The following is a 23,891-nucleotide window of genomic DNA, read 5'->3' on the forward strand; positions in this document are numbered from 1 at the left end:
GCATATATAGTCTCTTGCCTTCAGATACCTTGGGGCTAAACAAACATTTTTGTTCCTATAGAAAATTATACAGCTCTAGATCACTGCCTATTGAGATCCACTATTTGCAGCTTTTTGCTACAACATAAATGGCTTATTAAACCTACAACATATCTGTTTTAGTTAACTTCTTGGTGAAGAGGGGCCAGGAAAACAAAATGTACTTAAATGCTTTTTTTTTTTTTTCCAGGCTGAATGCCTTTCATCCAATAAGACATTCAAAGCAGTGACCCAGCAAATGGATTGAAAAAGCAATCTTCCGTCTCAGTGCCACATTATCATTCCTATTCAGTATTCTCGGTGAGATATCTCAATCAGCTGGATGTGTGTGTAAGTGACAGCGCAGCCCATTGCTGGGTTAATTAAACATTTGACTTTAACACCCTCCCCGTCATTAAGCAAATAAAAACAGATAATTCAAACTGCACTTCATCCACAGGGTACACAACATACATGTCAAAATTAAGAGAGTCCAAGGCCCTCAGGGAGTTCTACTCGGGGAGGTAATCAGTTTAAATCTTATCTGGTTTATCAATTATTCTATTGATTAAAGCAGGGTGATTATACAAAACTCCCTCTTGCCACATGGGATACATGTCAGCAGAGCAGGACAACACAGGGAGGCTCAAAAACAATTTAAAGAAAATACAGACAGATGAGTAACAGTCTATTAGTACATGCCAGCAATCCATAGATGGAAAGCCTGATTCTTCTTCGTAAGCAAGTGAATTTAAGACCTTCCAAATTAGAGTGCCAATGTCGTTCCTCATCTGCTTTAAATCAGATCTGTATGTTGAAAGGGCAACATTTCTTAGTTTTAAGCAGATGATTTCTTGCCCAGTATCTGAAACATGTTTTATTGATACTGGTCTTGGAACATAACAAAGACACCAAACACAAGAAATCCCAGACTTTTAAAAGGCTTTGTACTTACCTATCAATGACTATCAAAAAGTGGATGGAAAGGGCATTCTTGGTACTTGAACTCTCCCATATACATACGTGACATAGCCATAAGTGTTGCATTTTAACGATTAAAGTGTGACAGCTCATCTCAGACATAAAAAGATTGTGCTTTGGAGTTTTGGAGATTTTGTTGTTTTCAAGCCCTGCAAAGTGAGGCATTAGCAGCTGTGGGAGCTGCCACCACCACATTCTCCTAATTTTCAACAACCCCTTACACAAAATCCCACTGTAGCACTTCTTACCGCCATCTTTTCTCTTTAACTTAGTTTTCTCTCTAAACTTTTTTCTTGCATACAGCCACAGAACACAAAGCAATTCCAGTCCAGTAACATTTTGTTTCAAGTTTTATTGCCATATCCTAAACCGGCCTGTACAAGTCTTTGCCATACACATAAACATCAAAGACCTTTTAAAATTGAAACACTGCAGTCCAGGAAAAAAACAATTCAGATTTATTTCTAAAAGTTCCCTCAAAACAAACAATTAGCAGCAGAAGAAAGATCAGTTTGGAACCAGGGACACTTTCTCTCTTCCCCGCCCCCCCCCAGCTCCTACAAACTCTTTCGTAACAGACTGGTAGCACAAACTATTTATTAGTCAACTCACCACATCTCAGTTTTTAACCAGGGCAGAGGGAATGAACCACAGTGGTCAAAATGCCAAAAACCAGAGAGCCCCGATGGCCCACTGGCCAGTGCTGCTGGAACTACAATCACAGAAATTTCAAGAAACAAGGACAGCTAAAAAGCAGGCCTGAGGTATGTTCTTGCCCTTCACCTTCAGAAAGCGATTATATGCCACTCCGTATTGGCACTGCGTGTGCATCCAACCATACTTCAGCCTCTTCTTCATAGATCTCTTGTCTTCTTTGGAAGCAAACTAGAAGCCTGCATTAGCATGCTGTATTTTACTTTCACCACTAGAAATACTGAGGGTGCTATTTGTAATTGTATTCTTTTAAGAGGTTTGTTCTCTGCAGCTGTTTTCTGCTTGCAGTGTATTTTGTGTAATCAGCACATCATCATAAATACATTGGCTGTTCCCCCGAGGGAAGCTGTCACTGTTTAATTTACAGAACAACCTGGCCAATGTGAATTCTAACACTACAGCACTATGGCAAGAAGTTACCACACTCAGAAAAACAGGTTTCTATGAATTTTTATATCAAGAGCTGGTCCCAGGACAATTTAGGTTCTAGAAATAGATTGTTTTTAAAAGCACTTTATACACTGGATGGAATGGATTCTTTCCCACTTACAGCTTATTAAGGCAGCACAGAACTCACCCTCACATTATTTTAAAGGTGATAACGCCAATCCCCCCAACATGACCATCTTCACTTCTGACTTCTACCAAAAGAAGGCACTGTATGTAGGTGTCCTATGCTACACGCCAATTATTATTATTTTTTTTAATTAAGAACATCACAAAACATCAATGTGTTAGTTGTCTTCATTTGCACAAGGGAGCATACTCTCTTGCAAGGTCAAATGTTATTACCTACATCAAAAGGTTGCTGCACAGCTTATTACTCTGAGTATGTGATAGAAGAGCAAGGCATATTCCTGAAAGAGTAAAAATGTATGCAGCTTTATTGGCTGAATGAAGAGTTGCTTCCTTTGTTTGCTGGATATATGGTTGTATTTTGAGAGAATAAATCACAATGATTTTTGTAGAAGATTGGCAAAAAGCCGATGGTTGATCTTACGATATACAGGCACAATTTAGAAAATTCCACAATGGTACCAAATTATATTCAGTCAGTTAAGAACTAAACATGAACCCCAAATAAACATTTGGGCAAACCCAATGAGTTACTTGGATATTTCATCAGCAATGGCTGCTAGAAGCAGTCTACCAGACTACTAGGAAAGGGAGTCAAGAAGGCTGACAATCTGATGTTATTGTTTTTAATACTTTATTTATATATAAATATAAATATGCAAAAGAGAAAAAACTACAAAAGTAAGTAAAATCAAAACAAATTTAATGGATAAATTTGTTTGGGAATTCTCCTCTAAAAGCAACACAAATCTATTTCATACATTTAAAAAAAAAAAATCTGCATTCTATTTTTGGGGCAGCAGGTTGTTAAACAAATTTCAATGAAACTGAAAATTCCCAAGTTCTGTGTATAGCAGCACTTTGCTAATTCTCAGTGCCAATTAGAAGCCCTGTTTAACATCACCAGACACAGGGCAAGTCTACAAACATAATAAAAAAGAATCACGCACATCATGGAGTACTGGTTATGTATTTTGACAAGCATAGTTTAATTTTACTTAGTTTGCAGAGCATTCTAGTAAATTATTTTCATCTATTTGAAAAGTAGCAAAACCCAAGGAAAAACCACTGAAGCAAAATAAATACCATCTTATCTCTGATACAGTTTATGAGGATGATCTACCAAACATACAGAAAGCTGAGTGGAAATGGCTGGAATTGTATGGAAAACTGAGTAATTTCACTGCCTACAGAAGAAAGAATACAGGATAGAGAATATCTGACTATTTTTGTGCACTATATGATTAGTAGCCAATAGAAAGCAGAGGAAATAAAAAGAAATCCACCTGACAGTACAGCAAAGTATCTCTTCGAGCTATGAATTTTAAGATTTAGCAAGTGCATTTCTACTCTGAGTGTTTGGGGTTGGTCTTCCTGAAATTTGCACGTGGTCACACAAATATCTGATTTCAAAGAAGAAATAATTCATTTTGTTCTCCATATCCATGTACGCCTTTAAAGTTATTCTGAACTACCTCCACATGTTATATTTACCAGAAGTCACTGAATTCTAATGTTGGCTTACATGCTAGATGATAAAGTACTTCACGACTTCTCCAAATCTGTGGTAAAATTTCATATTTTAATTTTCAAATTAATGTGGTATTAGCTCTGTACCAGTTCTGCAGAAATAGGCAAACCTGATCTTGTGCAACTGGCTCCCTCAGAAACACTGCCCACCTAGCTACCACACTCAAAGCGATAACCCAGTCAAGTGATTTATAGTGGACTACGCCGGTGCGCGGCACACAAACATTTATAACTGCTTCAAGGGGACCGCAGCGAGGTATGCCCGATGCCTCCTTTCTCCATATAAAGCAAGAACGAATAAGATTAGACTTCGGAAGCCCAGGGAAAAGTCACAGAAGTGCCATTAGGAAACGCAAGGCATGCAGCAAGGGGCGGCAGCCGGCCCGCAGTACCGGCCGCGGCCGTCGGAGGGCAGCACAGTACGCGGGATGCCCGCGCCCGCCGCCCCGCCCCGCCCCCGCGCACGTGCGCGCTGAGCGCGTGCGCGCACCCGCACTGCCTGATTCTAATTCAATTAGCACAGCCTGCAACTCCAGAAAAAGAGTAATTCAATTAGTGCGTTGTGGAGCTCTACAATACCTCCAAGCAGATGTTCACAATCCTGAGGAACTGGAGCTAGCTTTAAAAATACCTGTACGCCTTCGGTGTGGCGCTGCATATGCCATTTGTCACTACGGCTTGATACACCTTTCTGACTTCTAACAAGGGAGGAAAGAAAACTCGGATGAGTTTTGTATAATTTTTTTTAAACTAACCAGCCAAACTAATGCCAGTGTGCTAAAGACCTTGCCCTCTCCTTACCAGGAAGAGCACATTTCATAGTAATGAGACCATTAATGCAGAAGCTAAAAGGGGGGGGGGGGGGGGGGGAGGGCTTTTAGCTAGAATGCAGTTTAAATTAATCATCATGCAGGGCATAGTGGGGTGGTGTTTCTCAGTGACAGATGCTGTCATACTTCTTGATACTCAGACTGAAGAACTAATAAAAAGCATGTGCAACTTCTGACGATCAGTACAGGTGCAGAATAAACACCAAATTTAAATCATTCTACCAAAAAAAACCCAAACCATCTCCACTGATCCACAGAGAAGGACTTCTTTGCCACCTGAAAGGAAGGAAGCATCTTACCTGAGAGCTGTGATTATTACAGCACAAGCTGGGGACTCTCAGAGTACAGTGGGCTTCCCAGCATCACCGAGCAACAGCACAGGTTATGCCACCAGCCAGAAAAGGCCATTAGATTTAAAGGGGGATAAACACTAAATATGCCTAACAAAGCTGTTCTGTAGTCACTGGGCATTTACTTTATTTAAAAAAAAAAATAAATCCCCAGCTAGGATAACCCTCATGGTCATCCTACAGCATAGCTCCCAAAAGTCTGAACCACAGACAGGGACTGGAGTCAAGTGCAAAAATTACGCAATTAATTTGGCTTCATTTCTGCTCCTTCTCATGTCCCCTCTCATGCCTTTATAATTGCTCCTGCCAGGTGGTAAGATGAGGAGAAACAGGAGCAACTGCTGCCTAACACCTCCAACAAGAAACTTTGCTTAAAAAACCAGGTGTCACATTGTGGCAGTTCAATATTTCATAGCCAATACAAGGAATGTGCAACAACACTGCAACTTTAAATCTTTGCCTCCCGTGTCAGTCTCTCTCCTCTCATTGTAATGCCAAAGGGAACAGCAATCAGAGTGGAGATGTTCAACGTGATAGAGGTCAGGACACCAGTGGATCAACGTACCAGAAACACGACCTTGTTTATTTTTTTCCCCAGTATTATTGTTTACAGGGTGCTTTGCTCATGTACCTTGTGGTTCTTAGCTAAAAGATGAAATTACAGCCCAGGATGAAGCGCTCAGGCACACATCCAATTTGTGTTTCCATCTCAGAAAACAAAAAGCTTCTGAGGCCCTCGGGCTGCCATTCAAACTTGGAGAGGCTGACATTTTTAACAGCATGAACCAGAGACTGGCAGAGGGAATGATCTAATGCATTTCTGACTTGTCAATCAAAGATCTCACCTCTGCTGTCTTGTAAACAGTTGGGGGCCACCTAACGACATTCATAACCAGGGGAGAGCCTGCCACCAGCCGGGGGGGTGCTGCAGCCACATGCTCTGGCTATTAGTCACCAAAATTATGATTCCATTTGAGGCGCACCATAAACAGCCCACAGGCAGATTTCACATGGCCACTGGGAGAGCATGAGCGGGGAATACAACCCAGGCTTGGTCGAGGACAGGCACATCTCCACACCAACAGAGTTTGTTGACTGGACACCCCATCTCTCTCGCAGTCAGAGACAGCACTACGCACGCCAGCAAGCATTGGCTCCAAAGCCAAACAATTTCCTACAAATGCATTTCTGAGCATGCAGTTTGCCCACCCCAAGACTTTAGCTTTAACCTCCTGTATAACCATAAATAACATACTACTAGTCACATTAACACTGTATTTCCTGACAATAAAATGCCAACTTTTAAGGCAAAAATGTAAGAACAGGTTGAAGGCATTTTTCTAACAATTTACTGACAATGCTACTTCAACAAAGCTTCCACTTCCTATCACAAAAATATGAACAAAAAAAATATTGAGAAATTAGTTTGTCTCTTCCTTACGGGTGCAACAGGCTTCCATCACTACACAGCCCATTTACAACTTTCATGCTCTCACCTGTTTCCAAAAGCAATCTCAGTCCAAAGAAAGGGGAGGCGTACATCATATCCACACTGCACAGCACCAGGGGTGCTCCTGTTCACTTCCATTTGCGTAGCACAGCTTGCCCATGCTTTTCTCAAGCAGGACACAGCTTTCTGCCCAGACTAAAGATGACACCCCTTGCTTCTGCAAAACCAAGCAGAAGTTAGTCCCCCTCATCTGACAAACCCTGACATGTAGTTCTTTATAATCAAGACCTTCTTCACTTCAAGTAAAGCAAAATGTGAATTTCTGGCATTCCTGAGAGATATCTCTGTATTCAACAAGATGCTGCTACCTCTGCCACAAAAGTTAATCCTCCTCTGACTACTAGAGTCTGTTACAGAAGTAGAGATTCAGCTCTGGCAAAATAAAGCTGACAAGACAACTCTTCACTTTTTTACTTGTGCCTACAGTCCAGACAAAGTAGTAAAAGCATGACTCTCGTCCCATAAAGTTTACAATCTAAACTGGAGCTGGTATTTGTGATGGGTGTCAATTAGGTAAAAAAGAAGAGCTGGACTGTTCTCTGTGATTACGCTGGTACATAACCTTTAGCAAGATTTTTAAATTGCTCCTTAAGTCTCCTTGTTTATACAGTAGCTTACAGAAATAAATTAAATACTATGGTCTTCTGCAAACCTGGAAGGATTAATACAATCATCTCCTTGGCATATTTGATGGGTGTAATTGTAAATCAGAATTTTCAAAGAACTGCAACTACTAAAAGCAACATAAATAAAGCTTTGTGAGCCTGCACGGAAAAATATTCTAAAAGGCTAAGTATATTCAAATAAAAAATGTCATGAAAGCAGACACCTGTTGGCAACATCTGGAAAGTTCCAAAGCAGGTATTTCTAACAAAAATAATATACTCTGCATAAATTTATTTTTTTTATTATTAAGAGAATCTACATGCAACCTAGTTTTCTGTTGCTTTGTAGAACAGTAAAATTTGGCACCCAAGCCACTGAAAATGGAATGGCTGGCCGCCTTCTCTTGTCAAAATACCCTCTTTGACCCCTTCCCACAGTGCCTTAATAGGAGTTCATGTTCCAATTTGCTGTCATCCTCCAACATGACCTCTATGAAATTCAGTTACACAATAGACTATCAGTTGCAAAGCTGTTTGAGATAAAAGTTGTTAAGAACCACCGTTTCCAGCTCTTTATTCACTCATTCAGGAGTTTAGCCCTAAAACCTTTCCCACTGTGGGAGGACTGCCAAACAGAGCTGATGAACCAGAAGATCCTGTTTTCACACAAGTATCTCCAATAATAAAAACACACAAAGAAGAAAAATTAAGTTATTGGACATATTAACAGAATCACCTCTAAATCAAATATCTGCCAATGTTTCCCATGAGGAGTCAGCAGGGATTTAACCGAGCTATTCAAAAAGAGCCTCTTTCCACATTTCTGCCTGAGCATCTGAAGGTAAGCATGTAAATAACTAAACAAATTCAGCAGTGACTAAGTAGCCTTCCAGATGGCATCTTCTCTTTTGCCACAAGCAAAGAACATTGATATGCTTCTCCAGTTACTTCAAGCTTGCTACAGAAAAAAGAAAATAATATGAGAAAATTTGCTGGGCTGCAAGGAAGTCTTCAATGCTTTCCTGAAGATTTGATACCAAAAAAAGCATTAAAGAACAATGAAATATTGCAATATCACAGCTTCAAGCAGGCTCCAAACCACTCCGCATGCAGACTTCTGCAATGGAAAATGCAGAAGCCATGCCTCAGAGAGGGGAAATTTCTTCAAACCATTCAAGTTAATGAGGATCAAAGCCCATTGACAAAAATGGACTGAAATATGGATGACTCGCTGCTGCAGAAGCTGTTGCTGGCAGTTTAGTTTCTCTCTCAATTGGCACTAAATGCATTCTTCAACATAGCAGACAGAATGCTGTGAAGAGTACCAGTATACCATTTTAGATGGCAAATGGGGCAGACTTCCCCAATTCCCATGGTCACTAAACACACATGGAAATGTCTCAAAATCTGCAGGAATGTAAATGTCAAAAGTCCTACTACTCTCCCAAGAAGGCAGTACACACACTGAACGGTTGTGCAGCTGATTCATTTGACCCCAGACATCAATGCACTGCATTAGCAGAAAAGTTATTGTTCATGTCTATCATTGGCAAGAACATACTGAGCTAAAAGAGGCTAATTTCCCTTCCCCTTTGTAATATATGCTTATTCAGAGTAATCAAAAATATTTCAAGTAAAAAAAAAAAGGAGTCCCAGTTTGAGTTTATAAACTGTTTTCCTGCTAAGGTTTTCTAAAACCTGAGCTTAAAGAGCGCTGAGATTTATTCAACAGCTGAAAGCCCAAAAAATGAGGCCCATCCGATTTAGTCAAATTATGCAAATCAGGATTAGAAGTAGGAGTCTAAACTCTGCCTGTTGTCTCCAGAGTCCTCTTAGACTAATAAAAAATCGTCTTCCTCCTCCCCCACAGAAAGCTCCACTAAAAGCTTGCTTCAGCAAAGGAGGCCTGGCAGGACACCTTCCAGAGCCCATCAGTACTACTGCTGGGTCAGCAAAAAGAGTTGCAGCAAAATGATGCAAGACACTTAAACCTCCCAAGACTGATAGGATTATTTCCACAGTACTCTCCTAGCCCTGGAAGCAGGAAGTCAAATTCAAAATAATCTTTGCATGCTGTCCTTTAGAGGAGATAATTAACTTTAACCAAACTGACTGAAAATTTCAGAAAGATTCTAGCTTACTCATTACATTCGGTTTTGCAAGATGATGGTGAACAAAACTCTCTGCCACAGGTTTGGTCAGCAGTAGCGTAATCCAGCAGCATAAACCTTGAAGTAAACGTTCATGCTACCATGAGCCCCAATAAACACACTCTCTATAGAGACACTCCTAAGGTTCCTCAGTCACTTAAGCTCACACATCTCAGAGAGAGTATCCGATATAAAAATAACATCTCTGCTGCCCGGTCTCTGCTGTTTACATGCACATGTCATCGTAAAATGCTTGCAATGATCTTCAGAGCCTTGTCTAGGTTTCTAGATGCTCACCCAATAGCTGCCTCTCTCTCTCCCCACAGAAGAGCGTGTGCATTTTGTAAGACTCCCTGGCCACCCGAAGCACCTGAACAATCTGTTTGGCAGAAACCTGTCTCATGACAGAGCAAAGCTTAGATCTAACAAATTCTGAGACCAAAGAAAAAAATAAGTTTCCTTTATTTGCCTTTTGATTGACAGCTTACTTGTACAATAATTTTCTGTGATCAAGATGTCCAGACTACTGCTAACAAACCTGAAGTAAACAAATGCTGGCATCAGTTATCACTATGGCAATGAACCCACCCCCTCAGTCCTCTAAGTGGCAGACAAAATTTAGATAGAAGGGGAATCACTGCATGAATAGCCAGATTGGAGACTGTGTGATGGATACTGTTTGCCAAATACAATTAAGTGGTATATTTTTGACACAATTGAAAGCCAATGGAAAAAAGATGATGGTACCAAGCCAATTTTGACAAAATAATTATATTATATTGAGGTAATGCAAATGCCCCAGCACTGAGCTGCCCTGAATCTACACAAGATGGGTTTAAATACCAGAGATCTGCATGACATAGGCGAGGCATACAGGATGAAGTAGAATAAATGGAGGTCAAGCAAGCAAGTAAAGAAGGAGATGTACACATACACAGATGGAAAGAAAAGGAGCGGAGAGAGACAGAAAGTACCTGGAAAGCTGGGAGTGCGCCAGTCCCTGGGTTATACAGGCATCGCAGTGAGGGCATGCTGTCCGCCAGGCTGGAGCAGCCCAGCCACAGAGATCTGGGCATAGAGCACTGCAGAGAAAGGACAACTATGAGATGGGACTGTATGAGACAGGATGGCACAGATTACAGGAACTTTCAAGGCTTAGCCAAATGGCATCAACACAACTGCACCTGGCCTTAAAGACTGAGACATCTTTAAGAGAACACAAACTAGTGATGAGTCTCTTCCCTGACAGAAGCTTTACAGATGTCACAGTAGCAAGAAAAAGGCACTATGGATCAAGAAAGTAAATTTCTGATCCACACACCAATGTGCAAGCTTTTCCAGTAACAAAAAGTTTCTTTCCAATTAATCAGACCTCTTCTTCATGCACAGCCATGCTCCAGGCACAACACAAAGCAAGCAATTTTGCAAGGAAAGCAGAAAAGGAAATGACAACTTTAAATTTAATACTGGCAGGGAAAGAAAAGGTTTGGGTTTTGTCTGTAAAGGGGATAAAAGGAAAACCTGCAAGCCAAGGTGAACAGGAACTTGGTGACACTTTATAGGAGTTTCATGTTTCTGCTTGCCTTGTTATTTGTTAAATAAAATACAATTATTATAACAAATTGATTCTGTTCCTCCAAACAGAAACACGAAAGAGGAGCCAAAGCAGCCAATCAAGGAAAATACTAGCCATTTTGATAATTAAAGCCATTACCCCTGAAACATAGTGAGTTGCTTGTTAATTTTACACCACTACTATTAAATTTAGGGATACATTATGATAGAAATTGCTCTACCGGCCACAGAGGTTTTGATGCCATAAGCACTGCTGCATTTGTCTAATTACTGGCAAGGCAGGAAAAAACAAGTATATTTTAAACTGGCAGATAGCTAAGAAAACTGTAGGATATGACAGATTAAACATTAGAGATTTCAAACAGTCATACTCTTTTTGCAATCCTATCTCTCCCCCCCCTCCCCCTTTTTTTACAGGGGGGATGGGAGGAAATCTGAGTGGAAAGGGCAGCTGGAATGGGTATGAAATGACAGCTGCCTTTTGAGCCACTGTTTCTTATTGCTCTTAAGAGGGCTAGAAAACCTCATACAATCTAGCACTAAATTAGTATGTAAGAGGTATATAACCCATCCTTGAATGAGCAGAAAGGTGATCACCAACATCCATAACCTAGTACTGTACAGACAGGCACTGAGAGATTAACCCTGTCTATCACCACATTCTTTGCTGTACTTTGTTGCAATTTACACTGCTGTTCCAGAAACACTATTACAAACTGCTGGGGAACATAACCTATACAAATGTGTTCATTAGAAGTTTATGATACCTCAAAATAAATTCCTCACCTCACTTTTGTAAAGTCAAGACTTTTTTTAAAAAAAAAAACAAAGCACCAAAAATACCAAAACTCAAGAACTTGAGTACTTCATATCACATGCATTTGTAAATAATGCCCCTCCCAAAGACAAAAAAAAATAAAATAATCACAGCCGTAGTATAATGAGCCACAAAAATCTGAGCCATAATTCTGTCTGCCATCCTAACCTCCTAGAAAAACACTCCCACATACAAAAACCTTCCAAATGCCAGCAATCTTTTCTTTGTAATACAATATGTATCACTGCAGCTATTAAAAGCTGTTGTGACAATCAGCCTTGAAAAAAAATATATACATGAAGTGGACATCTATAGTCAAGCATTTCACCAATTTAATAATACAATTACTTAAATCAAAGTTGTTTATTACTCTCCAAGAACATCACAGTAACAAGGGAGATTAACTACAGCATGGTACCTTTGATGATGCAGAGCAAATTCACAAGGTAAGCATCAGCTGCTTACCATTACCCACCCCATGATTCATAATATAATACAAAATAAATACAGGGTAATTTTTTTTCCCCCCATTCAGACTTATCAAAGTCTTACCCCAATCATTTATTCCCTCTTCTCAAGCCTTCCCATCCCTTGTGCTGGCTCAAGTTTTCATACTGTGATAATGAACTCAAAGAACTGATTACCATTAAAATTGATTGACAACATAGAAGAAGTTACTTTAAATACTTGTACTGACCGAAGCATGGAAAGACACAGAGGCAGGAAAAATTAGGACCACTCTTATCAGTGGAAAAGCAAGCTTATGTTGCTTTAAAGTTTATGTGAGATTATGGCTCAAGTCGGAGTCACCACAAACTGCAGGTAGGGCACTCCATTGTGCCAGGGTACTTATAACATAATGAAATGTCTTCCTCTAAAACTGCCACAATAGCAAAGGAAAACATTGGAGATCTATTCTGCAGAACTCTCTGTACCTCCAACAGATATCATTACTCACCCATGCATTCCCACTACTTAGTATTGTTCCAGAATTAGGAAGTATGTGGTAAAAAATTACCAACACCTTAAGTAACTTCCGAATCTGCCTCAGTATATAATAAAATTTGTATCACTGATACAGTTCTGTTACCAATTTTAAAAAATAAGTGTGAAGTTCCACACAAGAGTGGGAGAAAATGTCATTCCTGTACTTGCCTTTTACCTATTGAAGGAAGCAGAGACGCTAAATTACTGGTGGTGACTGAAAGAGGCTTATTCACAAGCATGAACAAAAGGCCCCAGGTGCTTCAATAGAAACAGCTTGTGTGTAAATCAGATGAGTGACCCAACAGAACAACTTCATTTACAGCCTGATCTCTGAAAAATCTCAACAGCCTCTATCCCCATCCACTGAGCAAGCCACGCATCAAACACTCACTTTTGTACTGTCAGCTCCACAAACAAGGGACTGGCCTCAGTGTTCACTACTTGAAAGCTGACTGACAAAATCCTCTCCTGGACTCAAGTCAATCTACATTGATTCTTCAAAACAAAGACAGAGAGGCACGGTGGTTGGACCACAGCCAAATGGGAATGCTGATATTGCTTGCTAAGTGCTGGGCCAGGATGCAGCAGACTCTCTACCTTCCTGACTCCCGATTGCATTAATACTTCAGACATCTGCACAACTTTCAGACCCAGAGACAAAAAGCTTTTCACTTATAAAAGTATCTTTAGTACACATTAAGTGGCCTAAGATAGGGAATTATTTAACAAAAACACAAAAATCAGTTGGAAAAAGGAACTGTAAGACCCACCCCTTGAACTCTGAAATATAGGGAAATATATATTCCCACTACAGAAATATAGGGAACAGTTTCAAACAAGACCAGCATCCTCCTCCTGACAGGGGCTGGTACCAGCTGCTCCACCGGTGATTAAAATGGGCTTGCCTTATTTTGAATTAAAACAGGCTAGAAGCATTCACAGTCACTGGCTGAGCCGAGTGGGCAGTAACCACGAGCTGAAGGGAAGCCGTATTTTAAGCTATTCAATTATTCTTGTAACTATATTACAAGAACATTTTTGACTACATCAGATGTTCCGCCTCTAATAGCCTACCCTCTCTTCCAATTACCTGATGTCCTAAAGACAAATCTCAATACACACTCAATGACTAAATTTTTGCCAGTACTAAATATTGGTTATTTACTTTATTTGCTATTGCATTACTAGATTATACATTACCATTTCAGACTGTTGGGGGGGTGGGGGGGTGGTGTTGGGTTGTTTTTATCAAATTTGTTCTCTTCTAGTCCTTCAGCAAATACAATATACTAAGGGTAACTAACACAGTTTTAGTAAATTGTGTTACAGGTCAGAAATATATCACCTTGTCCTGTAAAATTAAGTGGGCTCTACATGGTGAAAAAACCAAAACTTTTTGAACTACTACAATTTACAGCTATAGTCCACAGGTATGAAAACTCAAGCACACTGTACTGAACTCACTGTAGAACAAGAACAACAAAAAAAACCCCAAACAATTGCCTAAGGACATTTTCTTTACAAACACTTCAGAGAAATTAATTAGACAGTAGTACAGAACAACTGTCTTTAATTGTGGTGCATTTTAACATGATAAAGTATAATAACCTATTATCCCTGTCTGAACCCTCCCCTCAACTTTATGATAACCCCTGTGCCTAGAACACCTTTGATTTACAGGCAACCTGACTTATTTTTGCACATCTTCACAAGTTAGTGGCAAAGCCAAGAAGGAAACCACATTTTTTTCCAAGGGCTGATTCTTGGTCAACCATACATAATACTATTTCAAAGCTTTCCTAGTTCAGATTTACATCCCTTTTAGTACAGTGTCCACTGCATTATGCAGTTGAACTCTAAAGATAAACCAATAACAATTCTTATTCTCTTGGGACATGGGAATTAAGATCCTGTTCACCCAATATTCTATTTATGCTCCTTAATGAATATATGATACATGTTGACGAGCTGAAGAGTTTAAAAGCTGAGAGAAATGGGACTTCTTCTGGTTGATCCAGTTGATCATAAGCCAGGGAACTGGCCAAGATTGTACAAAGCAAAACAGAAACACAAGTCGTAGTTATTACAAACAACAGAAGAGGGGAAAAAAATGCTAGAAATTCTACCACCCAAACTGGAGCAGATAAAACGTAAAGGATGCTCTGAAGAGTGTTAGAACTAAACACACCAGACCTAAGCTTTATATGAGGAGACAGATCTTTCCCCATCTCCTCTTTTCATCACTTTAGAAAGTGAATATGGGATGTTCACATTTTAATCCTTCACAATGTTTTATTAAACACACACTCAGATGTTACTAGGATTCTTAATATTCACAATTATTTTATCAGATAACACAATAAATGGGAGAACAAACCCCAATACTTTTCAATCCCACTCAGATCCTCTTTTGGCCACATATTTAACTAAGCCCATGCCAAAAATACCATACACATTGCTTCCACATTGTGTCCAATGTGCACTATTCCTGTCACCACAGCATGGAATACATTGTATGAAACATATCAGATAAGGCAGCTGCTATTTACATTACAAATGTTGGTATCATGAAACTTAATAACAATTCCAGAAATTTACTCCTGGCTAAAAAGTGGTTTTGGTTCCTTTCTTTGGTACACTTTTCATCCTTTTGACCTCTCACATATACATATAAAAATGAAAAGGTATCTCTTATTTTTCCCTCTACAGTTCAGAGAGGTGTTCTCTTTGATTAAATATACATGATATAGGTAGAAAAAAAAAGAAAATAAATTCCTAGTGCATCTTGTGTACTTTCACAATTAAAAAACCCTGCCATACATACTTCGTTTTTTAGCTTGAGTAGCACTTGATCATATAGGCTTTTTATCTGAGAAAAAGGTATATGATATGGCTTCAGAAAACTCTGCAAAAATGGAATGAAATTTTTTTGTTTGTTTTAATATTAGTAGGGTTTTTTTGTGGGGCTTTGTTTTTTCTTTTCTCTTCCCCCCTATCCCAACAGTGGATACAAGGCATACTAAATACATAATTACATGAGAGAGCCACCCAGCTTTCCAAGGAGCCATTCCAGTGAATTGTGTAAATAATACGCCTTTAAAATCCCTAACATATGAATACAGATTTACCAGTTATGGAGCAGTTATATACCTGAGAGACAAGAATAGCCATTTAAAAAAAAAAAATCCTGCCTAATTATGAACTTACCAAAGAGACTAGCATGGCTCAGAGCAAATTAATACTTTTATGACTTTCTTCAAAAGTTTTTTGCCTGTTTTCATTTGAAAATAAGAAAAATGTTAAAACCTGTAAGTCTTAATTAAGCCAAAAACAATGGCCAAAATTCATACAGTTAAAATTTACACCTTAGAGCCCCGACCACCATTCCCTGCACTTTAAACAGGATAATTCTTCTTTTGTCACTGGTAGTCTTTTTCTTTAAAGTCCTTCCATGGTAAGAAAAGGAACTCATAAAATAAAGAGGCAACTACAATACTCCTTGGAGTGCTAACATGAGAAGGATGAACTCCCAGGGTTCAACTAGCCCACAAACTGCCAGCTCTTCTAGCTGGCACATCATGCACCAGAATTGTGAAGGGCAACATGCAGCTGCTGTCATAACCAGTGCTTTTCACAATTTCTCAGCTTCTACTGCATTCAGACATTTTGGTCTCATTGCCCCAAGCATGTATGGAAGACTATTAAAAGTGGCTTGTGCTCTTGTTTTGCAATAATAAAAGTAATAGAGCTATCTTATTAAAGACTCTTGAAGCATTTTCACAAACTGCAAATCAAGCACCCCAATATCTCACTTAGGGAAAGCTGAGAATATGTTCCTGGGACAACTGTAGGATCCATCTTCAGAACAATTAGGTTTCACAAATCAGAGGCTGAAACATGCTACCAGGGTTCAATTGTAACATACTTCCTAGATTCCAAACATAGGAAATACCGGACTTCTTACACTGGTACAGATCACAGATTTCAGTGCAGCAGTTTTTCCCTTCAGCCTATGGCTCAGGGAGTTACTACATTCTGCAAGCTTTACTGTGCACATACAGCTCAAACTGCTGTAAATCATTCCTTTTCCTTCAGCCTCCCACTTTTCATGTAATTGGTCAGTAAATTTTCCTTAACATACATATTATGCAAACTCTTCTCTAATCTGGTAACTTCCTAGCTTACAGTAACTTTTTACCAAAGCCTCCAGTTCACCAACTACTCTTCAATATCAAAACCAAGGGACATAGAAAAGGGGTTATATATTCAGATTATCCAAATAATTTCTTACCTGAGTGGGGTCCAGGAGAATCAAATCACACCTTTTAGGTAAATGTTTGTGAGGAAATGTTTTCCCCAAAGAGTAGTAACTGGAGTTCAACCCCCAGGATTCCAGATCAACAGAAATCACACACCCCAGAAAGGTGCCAACTTCCCATCCATAAGGTGTACAAGATCCTCGGTTGCCAAGTGCTTGAGGGATTTTGTATAGATCGTATCTGAACTAGACAATACTAATGTTCTCATAATTACAGCTCTTTAATCCATGAAGCTGATAAATCTAAACCTGTGCACTTGCAGAGCTTTAAGATTCAGATGCCATAGCCTTCTTTAAGAAGTGTAACATGCAGAGACATGTGTGTGCTGCTTTAAGAAACGCCAAAGATAGTGTTGTTAAAAGCAAGCCCTACCCAAACTTACAAAAGCAATCTCACCAAGGTCTAAAGCATGAAACTATCTGAAGGCTTAAAATAGAGATCTTATAAGAGCAAGAGCATTAGGCTCTTTCGTAAGCAAGAAAACACAGTTGCTATTAACCTTCATCATGTCCAAAGCCCAACTTCGCAGCAATTCCAAGCAATTTAAAATCTTACCATGCCATAAAACTTAAATCCAATCCTTTGACACAAGCATTCTGCAATGAATTTGGGCAGAGTAGCACCGCATTTCAGCTCCACATCTGCAGAGCAAGGACAACTGAACTACCCTGCCTAAGAGAGGTGTCAGAGACTGCATGTGGCCTTAATTATGAAGCTCTGACATATAAACAGCAAAAACTGAAACAACAGGGAGCCAATAAGAAGAGAATAGTGAATCATCTTTCTGAGAAAAAGCAAAAAGGGTAATATACCAACTGCTTAACCATCACTGAGCCTGAACAGCTATGAGGCTTTAAAAAAATGCCCAACCCTACTCCAAGATATGGGTTGAAACCTCCTCAGCTTGGGACACTTCTACAACTTTGGTCCAGATTTTCATCACACAAACTGCAGAGAACAAACCTGTATTAGTGGAGAGATGAAATGGAGGTTTCATTAGATTTTCCCTCATCTCTAGTTTTATTTATTTCCATAAAATCTCTCAGGATTATTGTTATGTTACGCACCTACCACACAAAAGTGTTTCAAGGATAACTAATATGTCTGCATAGCACTTTGCATTCTCAAGCAACTATAAGAGTGTCAAGTATTAATAATGAACTGCAGAAAGAAAGTTTATTTCTACTTTCCACCCAAGGAATTAGTATCTAAATTTTTAAAAGCATATGTATCCACTGAAAATAGAATATATGTTTTAGAAGTTAAGGAGGAGATGCTAAATGACAAAATTAGAAAACCAGAGTATTTCCAGAATCATTGCATTTTTCTCCTAGGAAGTGCAATTCTAGTGGGAGAATCCTGTTATCACCACAGTCCTGGTTTTTACACTCTTTTTCCAGCTGACTTGACTGAAGTGCAGACCATTAATATCTGAAGTGCCTTGTTTTGATTATACTGGCCTTTGCTGGTACCAATCTAGTTAAGGTAGCACCAAGAATTTCCAGCATAAAACACATTTACAGGTTTATAACTTTGCTCTAAAAATTCTACTCCAAAAGACAGTGGGAGGCAGAAAGACTCAGATGAGTACATTATATTACATACCCTATGTGATGCATACTTGCTCACAATGGTATGCAAAGGGGAGGAATTAGCTTTAACTTTGAATTACCATGTTTCACAAACCACTTAAAATGATACTTCTAATTTCCCCGTTTATGTAATCAGAATAATGTTTTGTAAGTGTTTCAGCTAATTAAGAGCTTAATTTGCCCAATTTCCGTTCGGCTTAAATCATAGAAAACGTCAATATAATATAGGAATTGGAATGTCATGCCTATTGATCATATTTATACAGAAACATTCCCCCCTTCCTCCCCTTAGAAGTCAATTGCAGCTTGTCTTCAAAGGGTCAACATCTAGGTGATGAGATGTTACAGACTGCTAGCAGCACAACTCTGCCGTTCAAAGAAAGGCTTGAATGAAGATCGAGGCTGAATAAATTACCTGTAGGTGTTTGCCTTTTTGTAAAAGATAAACTCACAGGAAACAGCTGAAGACAGCTTTGCAAGTTACTTAAAATGCTATTCTTAAAGCAACATGTATTCCTGGCCATTGGTATTGTATTTCCTCCAGCCCACATGGGACACAATACAGCTCTCCACTGCAGCACAGCAACATTAAATATAAAAACCTGCCATTAAAGGGCAGAGGGTAATGACATCAGTGTGGGCGACCCATGCTCAGGTAGTGTTCAACTATTATCCCCAGTTTAAGTAGGCTGAAAATACGCAAATCCAGCCAGCACAATTTTTAGATAAAATTGTCAGTTTTATTGTTATTTATGGTATGTGTCCAGTCTTGCAGAACTCCATCTTCCTCCGGCTCATCTGTAATATAACCTGCTTTTAGCTCACATTAATACAATGTGTTACTGGGATTCTTCTCACATTCTGTGTAAGTCTGGCTGCAGATCAATACTCAGCTATGCTGAGGGGGGGGAAAAATAATAATAAAAAAATCATTATGTTAGGACCCTGTTAAAAACAGACACCAGGAGGATAAACCTGATGCACAGCCACCATTCCATCTGGATGCATACATGATTACTGCTTTTAAATACATCAAAGGTGGCTTTCTTTCCAATATACAGTTTTGAAGAATCTGGAAGTAAGACCTTGGGTATGTATCCCACACCAAACTGGTCTCACCTCAAAAAAAATTTAACCTCTCTGCTTCTCATGAGTACTCTTGACCAAAAGTTTCCACCCTTTGTATCAGCCCCCTTACCCAGATACTTCCTATAGTGAAATCACAGCACTTAAATTGCAATAGCAAAGCTCTCTCCATGACAGCATCTGCTGATGACACAAGCTCAGGTTTATAACTTTTCCTTGGATCAAGGAGGAGTAAGAGGATTTAAAATAAAGGCTTCAGAACCAATAACAGAAAACCTACAATCAAAAAGAAAGCAGCCATACAGAAAAATATTTTTTAAAAAGTAAGGTTTTCTATTATTTGAGGTTGCCTAGTGTGAAAGTCTCCTTGGAATAACTAAGCATTTTGAGGTTATTTTTTTTTCTCCTCTCAGTATTTTCAGAATCAAAAAAGCACATATCCCACCTGCATCAGAGCACTGGTGATATAACACAACAAGAACAAATGCTGTTTGCCTCGGAAGTAAAAGAAAAACAGAACAGCCATACAATCCTCTTCCTATTGTCCTCCCGACCTACCACATAAGTAACAGAAACTGATGCCATGCCCCATAGGTCAACAAACTTGAGCTCTGTGAGACGATAATTGCAGAGTTGAGATTCCTCTGAGACACCTTGCCTTCAGCTCAGCAAAGTTTAAATCAAGAAAACATCAGCTTCAATGTCCCAGCTGACCTTCACTAGTGTGGACTTGGGGCAGGGGGGAGCAGAGAGAGAGAAATGGTCTCCCTGAGAGAAATCCAAAGTACGCTTCACCTTTGCAACACATCACTCACCCAAAGAAATGGTTTGCAAATTAATACAGGACTCAATGCCCATCTCTTCACAGGTGTTCAAGCTCTTCTCAGTTTCACAGAAGTCAATGTAAGTTGACAGCTGTAAGCAACTTGCACAAATAAGTTACTTACTACTTGTAAGATACTGAGACAAGACTGGAGAGAATCAATGCCATCCTGTTAGCACCTGCAATGAAAACTCTTGTGTTTTAAGGGGTTTCGCAGCTGTAGTTTTTCACTCTCTCCCACTCCGCTCAAGTGACTTTGCTCTTTGTTTCTGTTGGGGTCACAGTACTATAGAACCCTTCACCACCCCATTTCGTCATTTCATAACTCCAGTTGCCACGACAACAGGATGCAGCTTATCTGTGCTGTTTTCATATTTTCAGTTTTCGTTGCCATAACACCACAATCATTTTGGCTTTCTACAAAAACAGCAACTTTAAGCTACGTATTCTCAAGGATGCAGGATTCATCAGATGTGTATCTTCATGAGAGAAGGGGTTTGTACAGGCAATTTGTAAATTAAGCTATTTTTTCTGAAAGGGGATTTTTCACTCACAAAAGTGAAAAGCTGACAGCAATTGCTAGAGGCAGACTGCTGAGACATCTAAAGCCTGGCCTTTAATAATAGCCAGAGTAATATAGCACTAAGCCACTTCCAAGTGGGGAGTCCCCATAGTGTCAGATTGTGTCAAACTGCACAATTGTTATGTGATGTAAGTGTCCATACTTGTTTCACCCAGGCAGATCTGAATTAGACGCTAGATGCAATTCTCTTGAGTTTTAACCCAGTGGCCTCCCCATTATTACCAGCACCACCACCATGCAGCTTTGTGTTTTAAGGCCCATTTTAATTCTGTAATTCGAGCTGTTGTTGTCGATTTGTTTTCAGACTCTGACCCTTTTCACTTTCAGATGACTGCATTTTGAACTTTTATTTACAGGAAGTGCACATTCATAAGACTGGTGAGATAATGTTATACAAACACAGCATGCATAAACACAAAACAGTGATGGCTATGAGGGGTATCAGCTAACATGGCACCATAACTTCATTACACCCTCATTTATGTACTTCACTAATGAGACAAGCACAGGTATCCAACACGGTCCCTCACATGAGATGAATAACAATAATACAGTCCAACCTGCTTTAGCCATGCTTGGTATCCAGAAGATATAAGTTGGAATCCATCTTTTGGCATGTGTATTCGGGGCTAGGAGAGAATAGACATAAAGAGAGACCTCCTTTTACACTGGGACCTAGCTAACCTAGATCTAAGTTCTGGAGCATTTTAAACGATGCAGATTTTTTTTAAGCCACATATGAAGGTTTAGTCCCCACATTAGTTCTTGTTTACTCCTCTGGTATCAGCTGCTTCAAGAACACTTCTCTAATACAGCCACCACCATTTTTACAATTTCCACCATTTCACATTTCTCATTGTATATACATATATATAAAAATAGGTTTTTCTTTAAAATTTCCACACAAACGCACTTGGATAAGCACAGCCTCTGTGGTGGGTGCAGTAGCAAAGACTAATGGTCATTAATGCTTTTGCCACTACAGAAAGCTAAATGGTGTCAAAACAACAGTGGTCAAGCTATGAGAGTATTTTTACTGCCACCATCCTCAACATGGTCAGACCAGACATTGGACAACATGAAAAAATTAAGGAAAATCCCCAAAGAGGCGCAGCCTTAATACAGGGGTAACAGGAAACTATATGCACACACAGCCATAAATTATGCCTCAAACTGGTAAAACAAATATAACATTCTCCCCATTTATTGTTTTCATGATTTATCAGGTTAAGGAAAGAGCAAGACATCCAATTGTTCTGGAAGCACAAAACATATAGCATAACTTACAGCTAGAAAAAAGTACGTAACAAAGAAATGAAACATTGCCTGTCATGATATATTTGCAGTTTGAAGGTATTTTCACAATCAAGTGGATTCAATTGTACTCCCCCCTCTTCCCAAAAAAAGAAGATACTCAGAAACCAAAATCACATCTAAGCAACAGGACGAGACTGGACATTTGCAGACACCAAGTCCAGAGATCTTTCTTGCTCCTAGAAACTACTTCACAATCCCTTTCTTAATTCACTGTACTTCCCTTCCAAACTAGTAGATAAGTGCCCCTACTGCTACTTCTGGAAGGCTGGAAAAATCTTTCTAATTTTCAAAATGGCTCTATTCAAGGTGAGTTTATTCCCACTTGTTCTTGTGTCAACAAAATGTTTGGTTTGTACAAACTGTGTCCATCTTGGTACTTGCAATGCTAAAAATACAATTGGTTGGAGAGGAAAAATGTTTCACCACTGAATGACAGACCTCCACATCTACGGTGGGGAGGTAGTCCAGCCTTGGAATTTGAAATCAAAACAAGAACAAACTAAAATCTTGTCTTTAAAGAGAAGTACACATACAGGATTTTACAATATACATTGAACATTAGTTATTTTTGCTTCTTTCCAGTTTAAGTTTAAATCCTCCTGCAAAGCAGCAGTAAGATTACGCCCTTGTGTCCTAGCCAGTAATCTCAGTTAAACATTAATTTTAATAACCACCATTGTGCTGATTAATTAAAGTCAAGTATATCTGGTTACTGCAATCACCTGCTGAGTTTGGACTTGCATTGCTTAATACATTAACAAACTATGTTTTAGGGGACTTCTCACACAGCTAGAAGCATCATGCTCTGAGACTCTAATCCTTACTTTAGCACTAACTTCATGGGTGGTTAGTCTCTCTACCACTGTAAAATGAGGACAACACTCATTTAACCCACCTCACAGGTTTGCTGAGAGGAACTGCTGACATTTCTACATGCTTTGAAAAATGGAAGAAACTATATGAAGTGCTATGTATCTAGCAAGAACACTGCAGAAACACACATTTTACTTCCGGCTCAAGTGCTACAGTTGCTTTTTCAAAGTAGCACAGCACAGTATACCTGCCAATGCGGGGGTGGGGAAAGCCTTTATAAACAAGCAAAAATAATGATCTTTTGAAACCACAGTGACAGAAGTAGAGCCCCCCCAAATACTGGTCTTTAATTTACCTAGGTTCACACACCACATTGTGAAAAATTACTTCATTTCTTTGTTTGTCACCTAACCTACAAATTCAAGGATAACATTCAAGCTTTCTCTTAGGACTGACAGACTCCTTAACATCGGTAAAGCTCATCGGTCCAGAATAGTTTGAATTTAAGCCATTTAACTTGGAGACCCTGGTCCTGCAGATATGTATTAACAGATCTATTGCCATCAACAGGATTACTCTCATGCAGAAGTGTCTCCAATACCAAAGATAACACTGTATTTCTATTTAATAACTCTTACCAACACAAGTTCTTTGTGATTTCAACACAAAGTTGCTCGAGTAATAGCAATAAAAGTAATCAGGACTTCCAGCAGAT

At 39.3% G+C, this 23,891-nt stretch overlaps 1 protein-coding gene across 7 annotated transcripts in view; it reads right to left on the bottom strand.

Annotated features, from left to right (window-relative positions):
- Positions 1-23,891, bottom strand: part of BTRC (beta-transducin repeat containing E3 ubiquitin protein ligase) — a 144,598-nt gene that overhangs the window by 84,366 nt on the left and 36,341 nt on the right. For 2 of the 7 annotated variants that reach the window (XM_080402399.1, XM_080402397.1), the window contains exons 2-3: positions 21,607-21,675; positions 10,239-10,346 (exon numbers count right to left, since the gene is read on the bottom strand). The exons of 3 other annotated variants lie outside the window; for them this stretch is intronic. In XM_080402399.1, the coding sequence (XP_080258525.1) occupies positions 10,239-10,346; positions 21,607-21,675 (177 nt within the window). The remainder of the gene's footprint in view (positions 1-10,238; positions 10,347-21,606; positions 21,676-23,891) is intronic. 2 more of the 7 variants (XM_080402398.1, XM_080402400.1) reach the window with 2 other exon arrangements.

Source organism: Falco punctatus, assembly GCF_963210335.1.
Source record: "Falco punctatus genome assembly, chromosome: 9".
Classification (NCBI taxonomy): domain Eukaryota; kingdom Metazoa; phylum Chordata; class Aves; order Falconiformes; family Falconidae; genus Falco; species Falco punctatus.